The 15,767-nt window shown below is 39.2% G+C and overlaps 1 protein-coding gene across 1 annotated transcript in view; it reads left to right on the top strand.

Moving 5' to 3' along the window:
- COLEC12 (collectin subfamily member 12) overlaps positions 1 to 9,961 on the top strand; it is a 98,437-nt gene extending 88,476 nt beyond the window's left edge. The window contains exons 6-10 of the mRNA XM_020794529.3: positions 390 to 860; positions 2,263 to 2,399; positions 4,386 to 4,495; positions 7,026 to 7,171; positions 8,080 to 9,961. Of these exons, the coding sequence (XP_020650188.3) occupies positions 390 to 860; positions 2,263 to 2,399; positions 4,386 to 4,495; positions 7,026 to 7,171; positions 8,080 to 8,099 (884 nt within the window). The 3' untranslated portion in view covers positions 8,100 to 9,961. The remainder of the gene's footprint in view (positions 1 to 389; positions 861 to 2,262; positions 2,400 to 4,385; positions 4,496 to 7,025; positions 7,172 to 8,079) is intronic.
- The last annotated feature ends 5,806 nt before the right edge of the window (positions 9,962 to 15,767 follow it).

Here is a 15,767-nt window from a genome sequence, read left to right on the forward strand (position 1 = left end):
GCCATTCTGTTTTTTATACTGTCTGCCCTATTACTCCATAGGTAACAGTTTCATTCATTCTGAGACGTAATGTTACATTCCATTGCTTTGTCTCACTTGAATTATGAGGTTATATGATTTCCCCCTATCTGGTGATGCATATAGTTATTCAAATTCAGACAACGCCTTTATTAAGATCACATCTATACAATATTTGTGGCTAGCTTTCAAGGTTTTCAGAACACTTCAACAGGCAAGAGAAGACAACATTAAGAGGTCCAGGGATTTGAAAAATCTGCCAAGTTTTTGTTCATGTTTGATTGTATGTGACTGTGTCTCTATATGAACAATTTGTTTTAAACTAAACTTATTGTAATTATTATTCTCCCTCTATTTTTGAATTCTTTTAGGCCCTCCAGGTCCAAGAGGCCCCAAAGGTGATAGAGGGCCCCAAGGTCCTATTGGTCTTACTGGAGCCAAAGGACAAAAAGGAGAAAAAGGTGAACCAGGACCACCTGGACCTCAAGGTGAAAAGGGACCAAATGGACCAGCTGGACCACCAGGTGAAAGAGGTGGGAAAGGTTCCAGAGGTTCAACTGGATCCAAAGGTCAAAGAGGTTCACCTGGGAAGCCTGGTCCACCAGGACCTAGTGGAGACCCAGGGCTACCTGGACCACCAGGCAGAGATGGACCCCCAGGCCCACAAGGCCCACCAGGACCCCAGGGTCTACAAGGAATTGTTGGCGAGCCAGGAATACCTGGTCCTCGTGGGTTGCCTGGCCTGCCTGGCGCACCTGGATTGCGTGGTCTGCAGGGCCAACCTGGACCCCCCGGACCACCAGGTCCAGGAATACCAGTGGCCCTTCAAAGTGAGGCTAACGGTAAGATCTCTGCTCACACACTTCCATTTTTTCCTAGCACATTCCTTGGCTACTGTACTGGATTGTACTGCAATTGAGTGCCTATAACAAAATGCTGCAAGATATATCTAGCATCTAAGAGGGGTGTGCCTCTTGAAGGCTCCAGCCAGTTTGAAATAGAAGTCTTGCATGGTTTGAACTTATGAGAAATTTGGGGGTGGTGAGGCAGCAGAAAATAATATCTCTGCATACTTCTCCTTATTGTAATTATCTCTGCATACTTCTCCTATATTGCTCTGTGTGGTTCTATACAGGTAGAAAATATTAAGGTTCAGGATAGGTTGCCAATTAGCCTACTATATGGTACCAAATGAGGGTTCTAAAGCATGGTAAAGTAAAAAATGTATATTTCTCCCTTTCTCTCCTCCCCTTTGGCGTTAAGAATTTAACCTCTTGGCACTTACCTCCTATGACTCTAATCTTCTACTCTAGGATATCATATGCTCTCAGAACCTCTACCAGGCTGATCACCATCCTCTGAATTTTTCCTTTCCTGACATTTTTTTTCTTTCACCCTCTACTTTATACAGTTGCTAGAGGGCACTGTGGGGCGTGGTGGTGGTGTGGGTTAAACCACAGAAGGCTCTGTGCTGCAAGGTCAGAAGACCTGAACTTGTAAGATCAAATCCACACAACGGAGTAAGCCCCCATCGCTTGTCCCAGCTCTCACCAACCTAGCGGTTCGAAAGCATGCAAAATGCGAGTAGATAAATAGGTACCACCACGGTGAGAAGGTAACGGCGTTCCGTGTCTAGACGCGCTGGCCATGTGACCACGGAAGATTGTCTTTGGACAAACACTAGCTCTGTGGGTTGAAAACGGAGATGAGCACCGCCCTCTAGAGTTGGACACGACTGAACAAATTGTCAAGGGGAACCTTTATCTTTACCTTATTGAGCATTCTCAGTCCTCACTGAATTGAATGGTGTCAGGGTTCCTCTTCATTTTCATTTACATGACAGTTTATTTCCACATGCTTAAGCCATCCCCCACATACACAGGCAAACATCTTTTGTTGGTGAGCAATCCTGTTCTCACTGTGAAACTAATAGGCCCTAGATGGCAAAGTTAGGTGTTAAAATAAGTTTGTCTCCACAATTTTTAAAGATTTTTCCCTCAGACTAAAAGTTGCAATGAACTCTCCTAGTCTATAAACTGTTTTGAAGACCGCGCTGGTAGGGTTGCAGTTTTCTCAGTAAAGTCATTTTAAATTAATTATATTCTCAACATAACTTGTTGTTTATTCAAACTCGTGGAACTTCATTGTACTACAATAAATATATCCACAAACCTATGTAGGGCACTTGCAGAGGCTCATTTTTAAAGAGTTTACTGGTTTAACAAAAACTGTGTTGTGTTTTAGGTTGTCCTGTTTCCTGGAAGAATTTTTCAGGCAATTGTTACTACTTTTCAATGGAAAGAGCAATTTTTGAAGATGCCAGGCTTTTCTGTGAAGAGAAATCATCACATTTAGTTTTCATAAATAGTAAAGAAGAGCAGGTATGGAGGTATTTCTGCTATTTTGACAAGCTAGAGATGTGGAAGAGAAGCACTTATATTCTCTACAACACAAATGTCACAACATGGAGAGGCTTCAGTTTCCCCGCTGCTTCAGAAAGAAATCTAGCTACCCCTTTTAGAAAAAAAATCCTAGACATTATGAAACAGAAGGATACTGAAATTTCCTGACTGCTTTCCTTTCACTAAAATCAACTGTTAGACATGTTCCTGTTTTGAAACCCAGCTCCAAGAATCCCCAGTAAGCATGGCGAAGAAACAGCTCTGCAAATAAAGCTATCAGGTGCTAGCATCTTTATGCTAGATACTGTATATTCCCATAAACTTGCTATGGCTACTTGAAGCTAACTGATGATATGCCAGGATGCATCTTGGTTGCACTATGAGGTGGATGGCCAGGCCCACGACAGAGGCAAAAGCTGGCCTCTGTGTTCCATTACTCAATCTGTCTGCAACATCTGAAGAATTTCAGCCCCTGAAAAATAAAATCAGGAGATCAATCACAATTGCCCTGTGTAATATGTAGTTTGGGGAATGTAGCAACTATAAAAGCAGAACCAAGGCAAAATAAAAACAACTATTGAAAAAAAATACTTCCTTCTCAATTCCAGATGTATTTTGAGGAGGGGAAAAAACTTTTCCCAACTAAATAAAAAGCATTTGAATAACTCTTAACACCTTCAAGAAAGCAATTCAGCAAAACTGCTGGAAGGAGCAGTTTTTTAAAGGTGCTGGAGTTATTCAGATATTGTTCACCTGAGAAAGAGTTATATTTGAAATACATCAAGAATAAAGACAGGAGTATTTTCAACAATGTATTGGTACATTGTGATTTAGTTCTACCCAGTAGTTTGGCCCTGTCGTGATGATTGCTAACAGAAGGTTGTCTGATGCACATTTTTAAAAATAAAACCTTTAGTTTTGTCTGGTAAGACAGAGAAGGAAGAGGGGAAAGAAGCCTCTTTCCTGTTCTCTAGCTTACTGAATATGGCTTGCTGCAGCTGCTATAGAAGGATCACTTCCACTGGAATTTCAGCTTAGTAAGTGGGTGGGTAATATTGGCATCTGGAGGTGGGTGAGGAGAAGGAGAATGTATGGGAAGGTCAGTGGGTAGGAAGGAGTGGGATTAGAGCCTCTAGAGAGGGAACAAGTTGTGTCCTCTTTTTCATAAGCAAAGAGGAACGGCTTCTCAGTCTTGACAAAGTATCAACTCTGAGTCAAATTGGCTCTATAGATGGCACTTCATCAGAAAATGAAAGCACATTAGTGTTCCACGTGCATGGCCAGGCATGACCAAGGTACCCTTGCATGGTGAGTTGGGTATCTTTATATTTTTATGATTTTAATATCTGAGCAATCCTGCTACTAAGTGAAGTCTGTTTTACTCCCAATAATAATTGCAAAAGTTAATTTGCAATGTGTATGTGGTGCAAAAAGCCCCTGTTGTAACAACCACATGTGTGTCATCACTTAAGGCACTCCCTATTCAAATGATGCACTATCTATAATGTATGAGTGGGCAAAGTGCTGTCCTAGAGCCATACGTAGCCATCCCAAGGCTGTAATTGTAGTCCCAAGCCCCTGGCTGTGACACCTTTTAGGGCCAAAAAAAAAGGAGTATTGCAACTCCTTGAAATGTCTAGGAGTCTTGCCTTGACGTTTAAGTAGATCACAGGGCTGCTCTGCACTTTCCACCACCGCAAAGAAATGGTTTTTCAAAACTATAGGTGAATTTCTAGCCTTTTTAAAAAAAATTTAGGGTCTTTTCTTAGTCCAGTCCTCAGAATCTGAGGGGGGAAAAACTGGTCTCCTGAACTGTCAGAGTTATTCACCCCGATGAGTTCAGGAGAACTACAAAGCTTTTGTAACACAACAAAACAAAAGCTGATACCTAAGCTACATGTATCCAAAGTCTTTGGATATTTTGAGATACAAAATCATGCAACCAGTGCTTTCCTCTGTACGCAGGAATGGCTCAAAAAGCAGGTGATTGCAAAAGGCAGCTTCTGGATTGGCCTCACAGACTCAGTAAAGGAAAATGAATGGCGATGGCTGAATGGAACCTTACCAGAATACACGTACGTGCAGGAAGGAACCCATTGCCTGCTTTCTGCAACTGTTCTTGCTGTTCCTTTTTTTTTTTTTATCACATGGACATGACAAAAATGGGAAATCAAGCTGCAGCCTTATAGAGCAAAACTTCATCAAGAACTGTAATCGTCTCTTGCTCTTTTATACTCAGAGCTTTCTCAGCTGTAAAAAGTATCATGAAACGTTTGTGGATGCTTTCTATAGAGCTTAATTGCAAACTGGGGATTTAAAAAATCACATATCTCCCTCCTCAAAAAACTGCTGCCATGTTTTATGTATTCTTCCTCAGCTTTGTAATATAGTTGGATTGAAAGAGAAAGCTCGTACTTGTGGACAGATAGCAGATAGGATGTCATAATTTTACAGGAAGCAAAGCCCCTCTCCACTTTCATCACATGTAGATACTTGCTAGAAGCCAAAGATTTTTCATTGAAGCTTACTGCGGGCTCAGACTGAGCCAAGTTCCTTTGAACTGGAGTCATAATGTACACAGTCCCACAAAGGAGGAACTCTGAATTAAAAATCCTAAAATATATCGTTCTTGTCAGTTGAAATACGGCATGTCTCCTTAAATTACTCAGTTGAGTTTTTGTTTGGCATCGGAATGCATAGCTTGCTAGATTAGCTAATTCTGTCCTACCCTGATGAAATCCCCCGATACTTAACTGAAACCATGATCCTTATATGCCTGTGACCCAATGTGAAGTATAGATCTGAATTCTTGGGTGGGGGAGAGGGAAGGAGCTCCATCTCTAAAGAAATATGAACATGATGTCACTTCAATTTTAGAAGACGTATCACTAAACATAATTCCTGAGCTTCTCTCACTTCCTGAGCCTTCCATATCCTTGTCCGCAGCTAACATTCCTCATAATAATATACCATATTATTATTTCATTTTTTTCTTACCCCTGCCAAATTTGCAATCTATGCTTGAAAACAGTTGTATGGATGGAAAGGCAGAATAATAATATTTTAATTGATTAAATATGCCATGCCTTACCCTGAAGGAAAGGCAAGCTCAATTGTCATTATTTATTTTGGGATGGATAGCAACTAGAGATGGGCATGAACTAAAAAACAAATTGCAAAATTTGTCAAAAATTGCTAATTCATAGATTCATATTCATAAAAATCAATGCTCCCAATGAATATGAATCAGCAAATTTTAGTGATTTTTGGTTCATCCATTTGTTAGGCTATAAAACAGCCCCCCAAGTGCCTAGAGACGCCAAAATTGCAGAGAAGTGTCCCCTGTCTCTCCTCTACAATTGTTCTAAGTTTGGTAAAGGTTGGGTTTCCCCAAGCCAGTTGCTAAAGGACACTTTCCTTGGGGGGACCTATTTGGATGTCTGAAACCCAATCTTCACGAAATTTGGAGGGATTGTAGAGGAAAGCTGGGGAAGCTTCTCTGTGATTTTGGTTTCTCTAAGTGCCGTGGGAGAACTTGCCTTCGAGGGCCTTCTTTGTGGGTTTATAACTCAGATGTCCAAAACCCAATCTTCACCAAACTTGCAGGGCTTGTAGAGAAGAGTCGGGGGAAGCATCTCTGTGATTTCGGTGTCCCTAGGTGCTTGGGAGGTGACATAGGGTTTAAAAAGCAAAAATGAATTGACTAATCAATTAATTGTTTCATCAGAAAAAAATAGTAGATTAACATAAGGTTGCCTTTGGAAAATGTATGGGAATTTCAGTGGGTCCGAAACACTGCAACCAGCTTGTTAATTGGCACTAGTTACAGGGATCTCATAAATCCCCTGTTATAACAGCTCCTCTGGCTGCTGGTCCATCTTTGGGCACAATTCAAAGTGCTAATTTTGACCTATAAAACCCTAAATGTATTGGGCTCAGAAATACCAAATCTCCCTTTATAAGCCTGCCAGGTTTTAAAATATTGAAAACTAACTTTCTCTTAGTTTTGTCACTGTCAGAGGTTTGCTTGGTGAGAACATTCTCTGTCACTGCTCCTAAGGTAATGGATTTGTCCATGCCTTCCTGACACACCCATGTGCAATCCCAAATCCAGGCAATGTTTATAGGACTAAATTTAGCTTTTTGATCTTCGGCAGCTTGTTGAAATCATTCCTTTTCTGTTTTTCTTCTGTCTTTCTGTTCTCCATTTCCAAGAAGTGTCATACATTGTTCATTATGTGAGCCTCGTGGCGCAGTGGTTAAACTGCTGTACTGCAGCCAAAACTGTGCTCACAACCTGGGGTTCAATCCCCAGGTAGCCAGCTCAAAGTTGACCTAGCCTTCTGTCCTTCCAAGATCAGTAAAACGAGTACCTAGCTTGCTGGGGGAGGCAATGCGTAGTCTGCATAATTAACTTGTAAACTTCCCGGAGAGTGCTTTAAGCACTATGGGGCGGTATATAAGCAGCACTGCTCAGAACAGATGGTTGGTGCTTTTCTTTGCCTTGCTTTGCTTTACACTTACAGTGTTATAAACTTGCTGTGCCATGGTATCACTGTGGTCATCTAGTTGTTTTACGGCAACTATCTTCTGTTTTGTTGAAAGAAACTGGAGTGCTGGACAGCCGGATAACTGGAATCATGGCCACGGACCAGGGGAAGATTGTGCTGGATTAATCCATGCTGGGCTCTGGAATGACTTCTACTGTGAAGATGTTAACAGTTTTATTTGTGAACAAGAGACGGACAAAGGTATGTTAGAGCCTCAAATGGAGCAGATTCTTATTTGCTGCACAGACCAAATCTGAAAAGCAAATTTACACAGCTGGCACAAGGGAGAATCTGACCCCTGTGAATACAGTTGGATATTTGGAAGCCCTTGGAAAAAGGTTTCAGTTCAACCCATATTAGCTTCCGTCGGAGAATACACACACAGCAATATTGCATCAATGTTGGCTTGTAGATTCAGCCCTTGACACTTGGAATGGTTACCTGAGCACACTTTCCCCTTTGTAAAGGAATCACATCCACACCTTTATCTAGGAAAATAGGAACTATTGTGTTTATTATGAAAGACACATATTTTGTCAACCAAGACAACTGAGATTCTTTGCCACAGGGGAAAAGTTTCATTTTGTTAATACTAACAGCTAGCCTCTTTGGACAAAACTGTGTGACTCACTGTGTTCACCTTATAACGCCAAAGGAGTGTGTCAGTATTACAAGGAGTAATGTTTGTGGGGGAGTGAAATGGGTTGCCTTTGCACGACTCAGAGCTTCCCCCTGGTCTCCTTCCTGCCTGCCTTCATAAATTCTCCCTACCAAAGTTACACACTTGCTGCCCACTGATTTTTTTGCTGTGATTGTCCACTCCGTCACAATCTCCATATCTGTGTCATTTTGCCAGAGGTAGGCTTGGAAGCCACTGCTTGCTAAGGTGAGGTTGCAGTTCTGATCTTGGGAGACTTGCATTGTTGGACTACAACTCCCAGACAGAGCCTTACCCCCACCAGCCTGGCTACTTCCTGTGTCAGCTGGAGGTTTCTGAGAGCAGTGGTTTAAAACAAAGATTCTGTTCTTTGCTTGTGAGGGTTTTTTTTTTCCTTCAAGAAATTACTTTTATAGCATGTTAATGTGATGTTTTTATTTTCCCACTTTAGCTCAGCCCCCAGGATTGTAACTACAAAGTGCAAGAGACAGAGATTTTCTTTATGGTGAAATATCCTCTGGGACTGAATCGTCACCCAGCCAAAGAGGAAGCACTGAGAACCGTGATGAACCAATGTCTTTAGCACAATTTGTCCTTCAAAACCTTTTAATTTTTCAGGGGCTTTCAACCTGCTGCACAAAAGTGTTGATTGTTAATTGCAGTTAAGACTGAATCATCTGTAGATCCTCAGACATACAACATATGAATACTGAAGATTTATTCTTATAGAAACTGGATTATGACAAGTTGACTACAAAGCATGGCCTTTCCACTATAGGAGTAAAAACTAAAAATACAAAGCTGTTGTTTAAACACAACAGCTAAGATCACAAATATCAGCAAATTATATGAATATACATTTATAAATATATAAAAATTTTATATAAAAATATATATAGTCCAACTCTGATCAATAATATAGAATATACTTTTTAAAGCTTTTAAAATTTTTGTATTTTTGTACAAAATATTTGCCAATTACATTGATTTTTAATTGCGTTTTTATATAAATATAGACACAGAAGCCAAAGGAAGTAGCAGTGATACTACTTATGATTCACTAGAAATTATTGTCATGTATAAGGCTGATTAGCTATAAAAATATATGTTTTGAATTTATATATTTCCCAGGTAAATTGCCCAATCTAACAATTTTTGAAGCTGATTTTTGGTGACATTTGCAATATTTCATGAAAGAGTATAGAGCATGTTATGATCCCAGTGACAGATACACAGCAGACCTCAAATCTTTTTCTCTTCTGAATTGAATCCCACTGAATGCAGTGGGATAAGTCAGAATTAGCAGAGTTTAATTCACATAGGGTTCGAAACATAGCAGCCCTATCCCTAGAAACAGCTGATAGCCAAGAAATAGGGATTATGTTTGAAGAAAGGGAACTGAACTCAATGATTTGTGTGCAGATATTCAGTTCCCTGGTATTTCCAGTTGAAAGGATCAGGTAGAAAACAAAGGGAAAGAAATCTGAGACCTGTGAGCTCACATAGGCAATACTGGGAATAGAAGGATAAATAATCTGCCCCAATATAAAGCAGATTATATCTTTCCTATCTAGGTGGCTTCTGTTAATGTAGAAACCAGCATAGTACTGGAAACTGGATGATAACATGAACAAATAGAAGTAAATAACCAAAAGAGATGTTTTACACAGATGTGCATTATGTTGTGCCTGATGTCTTTGGGGTTTTATTGAGGGAAGGGTATTCTTGATGTTAGCCAGAAAATATTTGGGAGGAGCTAGTGGACAGTGTCACTCAAAAGGGTTGCTTTACCCTTTCTCTGTGAGACACTGTCCTCCAAATCAGTTTCTTTAAGCTGCTATCCTTTTCTTTCATAAGGAAATAAATGGCATGAAAAACATGAAGCACCTCCTTCCTATGGCTATACCTCTGTGCTTCATCAACCACCCCAAAACTGTTTTGGGCATAAATTTGGACAGACATAAGGGAAAAGTTGCACAACTGTGCATGTTATGTCCAGTTTGGTCCTCACACAAATACTATCACAAAAACTTTCTGCACCAGCATCATGTTGAGTGATGTACTGTGCTTCAAATAAAAACATTCAAAATAAAAGGCAGATCACACTTGTGACATATGTGAGTCTTATGTGGAATTTGTGTGTAGAATTTACCACATGGATGTTTGTCTTATTTAGCTTTAGCAGAAATATCTGTGATTTTGCTATAGGTTCTGACTTCATGAAAGGAATTAATTTTGTCATGTAGCAAGCAGAATGATAAATGCACAGAAGGAAAGTCCTGCCACCTGACAAATTCAGAAAAAGTAAATTATGTTACCTCCCTCCCAAAAAAGGAATACTGAACTTTAGAACCATTGGTTCTTCTCAATCATCATCATCACCATCTGTGGTCAAGTCAATTCTTACCTATCGCAACTTTTTCAGTGGTTCACTTTTCCCTTCTTTTGGGGGCATCCTGGAACTGTGCAATTTGCCCAAGGCCCCACAGGCTATCTCTTCTGAGAGAGAAATCACAGTGGAGGACTCAAACTCCCAGCGTCTGGCTCCACAGCCAGATGCCTAACTCACTGAGCTATTCAGTCAGTATTCTCAATAGCTCTGTCCAGTTAAACAGCTACTACTGAAATTTCCCCCTACCTTTCTACCTATAGCTTGCCTTGGCTAGCTAGAGGTAATCAGCTACTGGGGGAAAAGGGAAACAGAGTGATGTATGAAGATACAATTGTAGACTATGGAGAGGGAAAATTTGGCCTTTCAGATATTGTGGGGGTGCAACTCCTATAATCTTTCACCCTTGGTAGTGCTGGCTAGAACTGATGGGAGTTATAGTCCAAAGAAAGCCAGAGGGCCATAATTTCTTCTCCCCTTCTGTAAATTATCTGTTCTCTGTTTGTTTCAGAAGGACATTCCTTTGGGAATATTTTATTCTCTTATATTTACTTACCTTGCACCATGAGTGTGTCCCTCCAGATGTTGATTGTCTACACCTCTCATCTGTCCTTGCCATCATAGTCAATGATAAGGAATATTGAGAGGTGTAGTCCATCAGTGCCTGAAGGGCCACACTTCAGATATCTGAAAGCATTTTCTTCTTTTTCTTTCATCCAAAGCCAAAGAAAGACTAAAAGTTAGCTAAACCAGTTGTTTACTGCTCCAGACTACAGAGCTAAATATCCCAGTAGAATGACAATTAGCAACCAGCTACTAGTTGTGGGCCACAATAGCCATAATCCTGTTGATACTCCCAACTAGAGTAGTGCTGTGGAATCAGTGGGATTTATGTAAGTGTTGACTCACTAATTGACTTAAACATTGATTCTCTAAATCAACAACTATTAAATTTTTTAACCAATTCAACAATTGTTTCAATGGAGCTACTCGGAACTAAGAATGAGATTGAGGCCAACATCTTTAGATAATCCATTTGGTGTCATCACATCCTGTGATATTTTAAGTCACTGTAATTTCAGTTTCTCCTTTCAGCTTGGGAATTTAGTTCATCAGATTTTTTTCAAAATATATACAATTTACTCCCATGCTTATTTCCCTCCATTGCAACAAGTAACACCGAATTTAGTGTTCTTTATTATCTATATTGCTCTTGGTGTCTATTTGAGATTGGAAAATTATTCAAGATGCTTTATTTAATGTTTAACCTGTTCGTATTAATCCCACAGCATTCTTACATTACCCTTTATTTCTAATACATTTATAAAAATAATCCCAGGATCTGTGAAAGATGTAGAGTGGCTTTATCGGTAGATTACATATTAGTCTAAAGCATGTGTTTTCAAATGTCCTTAGGTTAAAAAAATCACAAATATGTTACTCCAAAACAGTCTGTTCTACTTTATTCCATAAAGCTTTATAGGTTATCTGTTTTCACTGAAATCTCTTGCTAGAAAAGGAAGAAGTTGAGTAGTTCAGGTAACAGCTGCATGCCTGGACTGAATGTGAGACTATATGGTTCACTATAAACATTGGTTCCCAAATCTGGGTAACCCTGATGTTCTTGGACTGCAGTTCCCAGAAGCCTTCACCATCTGCTGTAGTGGCCAGGGTTTCTGGGAGTTGTAGTCCAAAAAACACCTGGGTTATTAAGGTAGAGAATCACTGCAATAAACAACAAAGAAATTTGTGACATTGAAATACACCTATCCCCTTAGAAGTTGTCCACCATAGGTTTGGAGATAGTATGATATCACAAGAAAACATGCTGTAGTATTATCAGAAAGAGTAATGCAGACAAGTTTTGGTCCCCATAATCCTTACTCTCTTTGTCAAAATTTAAAACTTCTGATTGGTTTGCAACAAATTGTACTTCTACATTTCATTTGACACTGCCAAATAAAATGGTTTGCCACAAACTATGACTGACACTTTAGCACATAAGAAGAAGAGGGGGAAGTGATGGGTGAAGGAATGTGCCTCCTCATTCTTGTACTTTCAAAACGTACTTTCACGTTACATTTCAATAGCATAGAAGGCTGTATTTTCCACTTGCACATATCTTCATAAATTTGCTCAGGGAATTTAATCAATGTGAGTGGAAATTTAGAATAAATGGATTGTTCTTTTGACCCAAACGTCTATTTTTTAAAATAAACATTTAATAAAGGCATTTTAACATCATGGTTCACCAAAGTATGCCATTAAATCAGTGGTTCTTAACCTTTTTGAAAGAAACGCCCCCTTGAGCCATTGAGGAAGTTATCATCGCCCCCCCTCCCCGGGGTGATGATATCTTGTTTGTTTGTTTGTTTGTTTGTTTGTTTATTTATTTATTTATTTATTTATTTATTTATTTATTTATTTATTTATTTATTTATTTAAGACACTTGAATCCAATGACCTCTGAAAACAATATTCAATTCCAAGAAAATGAAATGCCCCCAAAAAGTAACATTTAATGATTTAGTTGCAAGCGAATTTTAAGACTCAAAAAGAAATATTAAAAGGGCATAAAAATAAACCGCAATGCAGGAACTAAAAATTTCAAGACGAAAACTCTGAAACTAAATTAAGATTGGAGGAAAATATATATTCATGCACATTGTAAAAAGGCTGCAGCCATCTTCACAGGTTTGGCTTGCTCCAGCGCCCCCTACCGCCCCCTTCTGCTCCAGCGCCCCCACACTGCCCCTTTTCGTTCTACTGCCCTCCTGAAAAATGAAATCGCCCCCTGGGGGGCATTATCGCCCACGTTAAGAACCACTGCATTAAATAATATTCTTAGGTAATGAGCCTTACATGGAATCACTGTGTGGATTCAAAACTTTCATCATGCTGTTACAAACTGTTAAAAATGAATTTGTGGGGATGTGATTAATCTATACAATACAGTCCTTGTGAGAGGACACATCATCTCCAAAACGTGAGGGTAAGTATTACTCTGCCTGGACCACTGACCACCAATGATGAAAAGCAATCACGTGGACCTCCTTTGTTTTCGTTTCAGTCAAGAGTAACAGGAGAGAGAACTGTCACTTGGCACCTCCTTTTCTTGTAAATCATCAGGTCAGCAAAAGTCAATTGTAAAGAACAGCTCTATTTTCATCCATTTTTCACATAACCAATTCCTTCTGCCACAGTGAGACAGAAAGTTTTATGTGTTTCCACAATAAACTATTTTGTGTTCCAGAATTAGTGGGTTTTTTTCTTCTTCATTCCATGCCAGGTAACTATGTGTAAAGCTGATTGTGTTCAAAATGAATCTATTATAAACAAGCTCTTCACTCAAGGGAATAGTGTTTAGAAAAGTTATTTCTCAGATTACCATTTCCAAAATCCCTAAACCAGCATGGGTTTCTGGAAGTTCTAATCAAACTTTCCCAAACTCTGGAAGAGTTGATGAACTCAATCAGAAATGGGCTGGATGACTAAAAAAACAATAAAATGAAGAATTCTTAGCAGGCAAAGCTGAAGAATTGGCTGTTTGTGCCAAACAATTTTACCCACAAAACCAGAAGTAATACACTAATGTGCACAACAAGCCACGTTTTCAAAAAAGACTGATGAACAACAGTTGTTACTTTTAAATTCTCTCATGAATAACAGTAATGTTGCCTTTAAAAAATTAACTCTTCAAATTCTGCACTACTGTGTACCCAGACTCAGAGCACTGCTTCTGCTACTAACTGGCTTGTTGTGCTTTGTCTGCACCTCCCCTTGTTTTTTTGAAAGCTCCTTCCCAACAGTATAGAATGCATTCCCACATCCACTGTAGCGCAGATCATAAGGACCCGCTGACTGCCAGCAGCCATTCCATGATTCTGAGCATTGTTTATGCACTCTTCGTGTTTAATTATTAGCTTTAAATGTGTCTTCCCAATTGGGGAAAAATTATGTTGCAAATGCTATTATATTAAAATCATATTAGAATTGTATTGTCTTTTAATGTTGAGAATGGAGAGCTCTTGTTTCCCCACAACCTAATATGATATGGCTTCCACAGGCTTCAGAGTGGGATGAGGGGGGCTTGATTATCTAGTCACACCCCAACATTATTAGTTTTCCTCTGTAATGGGTAACATTTAGCGGCTATCTTTTTTCTTGTTCTTTTGCAAGCCAAAAATGCTTTTGGGAAGCATTTTGAGAAGGGTTTTCTTTTAAATGCTATTGAATTGTGTTAACAGGTAGGGGAGTGGGGGATACCAGCATGACCCTCCCCGTGTTTCATTTGTAGGTCTGGTGTGTTTTTTTAAAAAGGAGTATGGTGGCATTGTTACTACTTCTATATATGTGCTAGCTCAGTTTCATGGTAGTTAATTATGAACAGAACTATGGTATGGTATGGTATGGTATGGTATTAAAATCTTAGAAATAATGTTACTTTCTGCAAAAGAATTTACTAACTGGCTGAGGCTAGTAAAGGGGAAATGAAGAAGGCAGACTACCCCCACCACTGGCAGCAGGTGCAGACTGTTGAATTTCTATGCAGGATTCAGAGGAAAGTGTTGATTTCTGTGCTGAGCACCAAAGAAGGACTGGAGCACACCATCCTTCCTCCACTAGCTTGCTCACTTCTCTATTGTGAAGCTAGGACTTCAGTCCCAGAATGACATACAGTACAGCATGCTACAGTCACAGTAACTTGGCAAGTATAAGATGTGACATGAACTAACCACATTGATCATGAGTATAAAAAGGCTACAGTCCATTTTATGAAGTATTTCCAGTGCAGCTTTCCATGTCGAACAGAACAGCTTGTAGATGTTGAAAAGAAAGGAAATTAATGTGATTGCTTTTTAAGCCACAAACCATTTTTAGAGGAAAAGCAGAAATTCCTAATAGATAAAATGTCAACTATCATCATATCAATTTCCTGTACCTATACAAATTTTGCAGTAAACTATTGCTCATATTTCAGCTGTGTGAAACACCCAACAAGCACTGAAAATGCATTTTGAATAATAGACATATACTGTATGTATGTAGGCTTCTTGAAAGCAAAAGGCCCACAAAATGAAGCACATACTTTCTCTACAGAAATCTGTTATCTCTGCAAGGTTATTTCCATATCTGAAAGACTGCAACATCAAAGAGATGCATGCACACGGACTTGATTCACACCACTTTCAAACACAAAATGACATGCCTTTTTGCTATCTGCAAAATTCTTGTATTAAGCACAATTATTTAGTTGCTTAACTAGCACATCTTTTTAATTGACTGAAATGTTTAATAGGAATAAACTCACAGATTGTTTGATGAAGTATTGCCAGATGTTATTATTTGACTTAAGTATTGCCAGATGTTACAATGTATTCTGAAATGCTGAAAAAGACAGCCTACAGTCTGGAAAAGAGGCTGCATTATTTTCCTGAAGAAGGACAAAAGCATGTCTCAGCCTGCATGCCTTCTGCAGACACCTTTCTTGAGAAGCCATCTTGCTCTTTCCCTCCTTTAAACACTTGTAAAATACATTTCATAAGTAGTATAGCCACTGAACAACTTGCCAAGAAAAGTCTTAGTTTGACTGTATTAATCAAGGTCATCTTTTTTAATCAGTTGAATTGTTTTTATATTTTTATAAGATTGTTAAAGATTAAGTATGATAAACTCAGCTTTATACGACTGCTCTTTGCCACCTCCTTTGACAACCAGACGAGGAGGTTGTAATGTTATAATCCAGTGGT

This window comes from Pogona vitticeps, chromosome 4, assembly GCF_051106095.1.
Source record: "Pogona vitticeps strain Pit_001003342236 chromosome 4, PviZW2.1, whole genome shotgun sequence".
Lineage (NCBI taxonomy): Eukaryota > Metazoa > Chordata > Lepidosauria > Squamata > Agamidae > Pogona > Pogona vitticeps.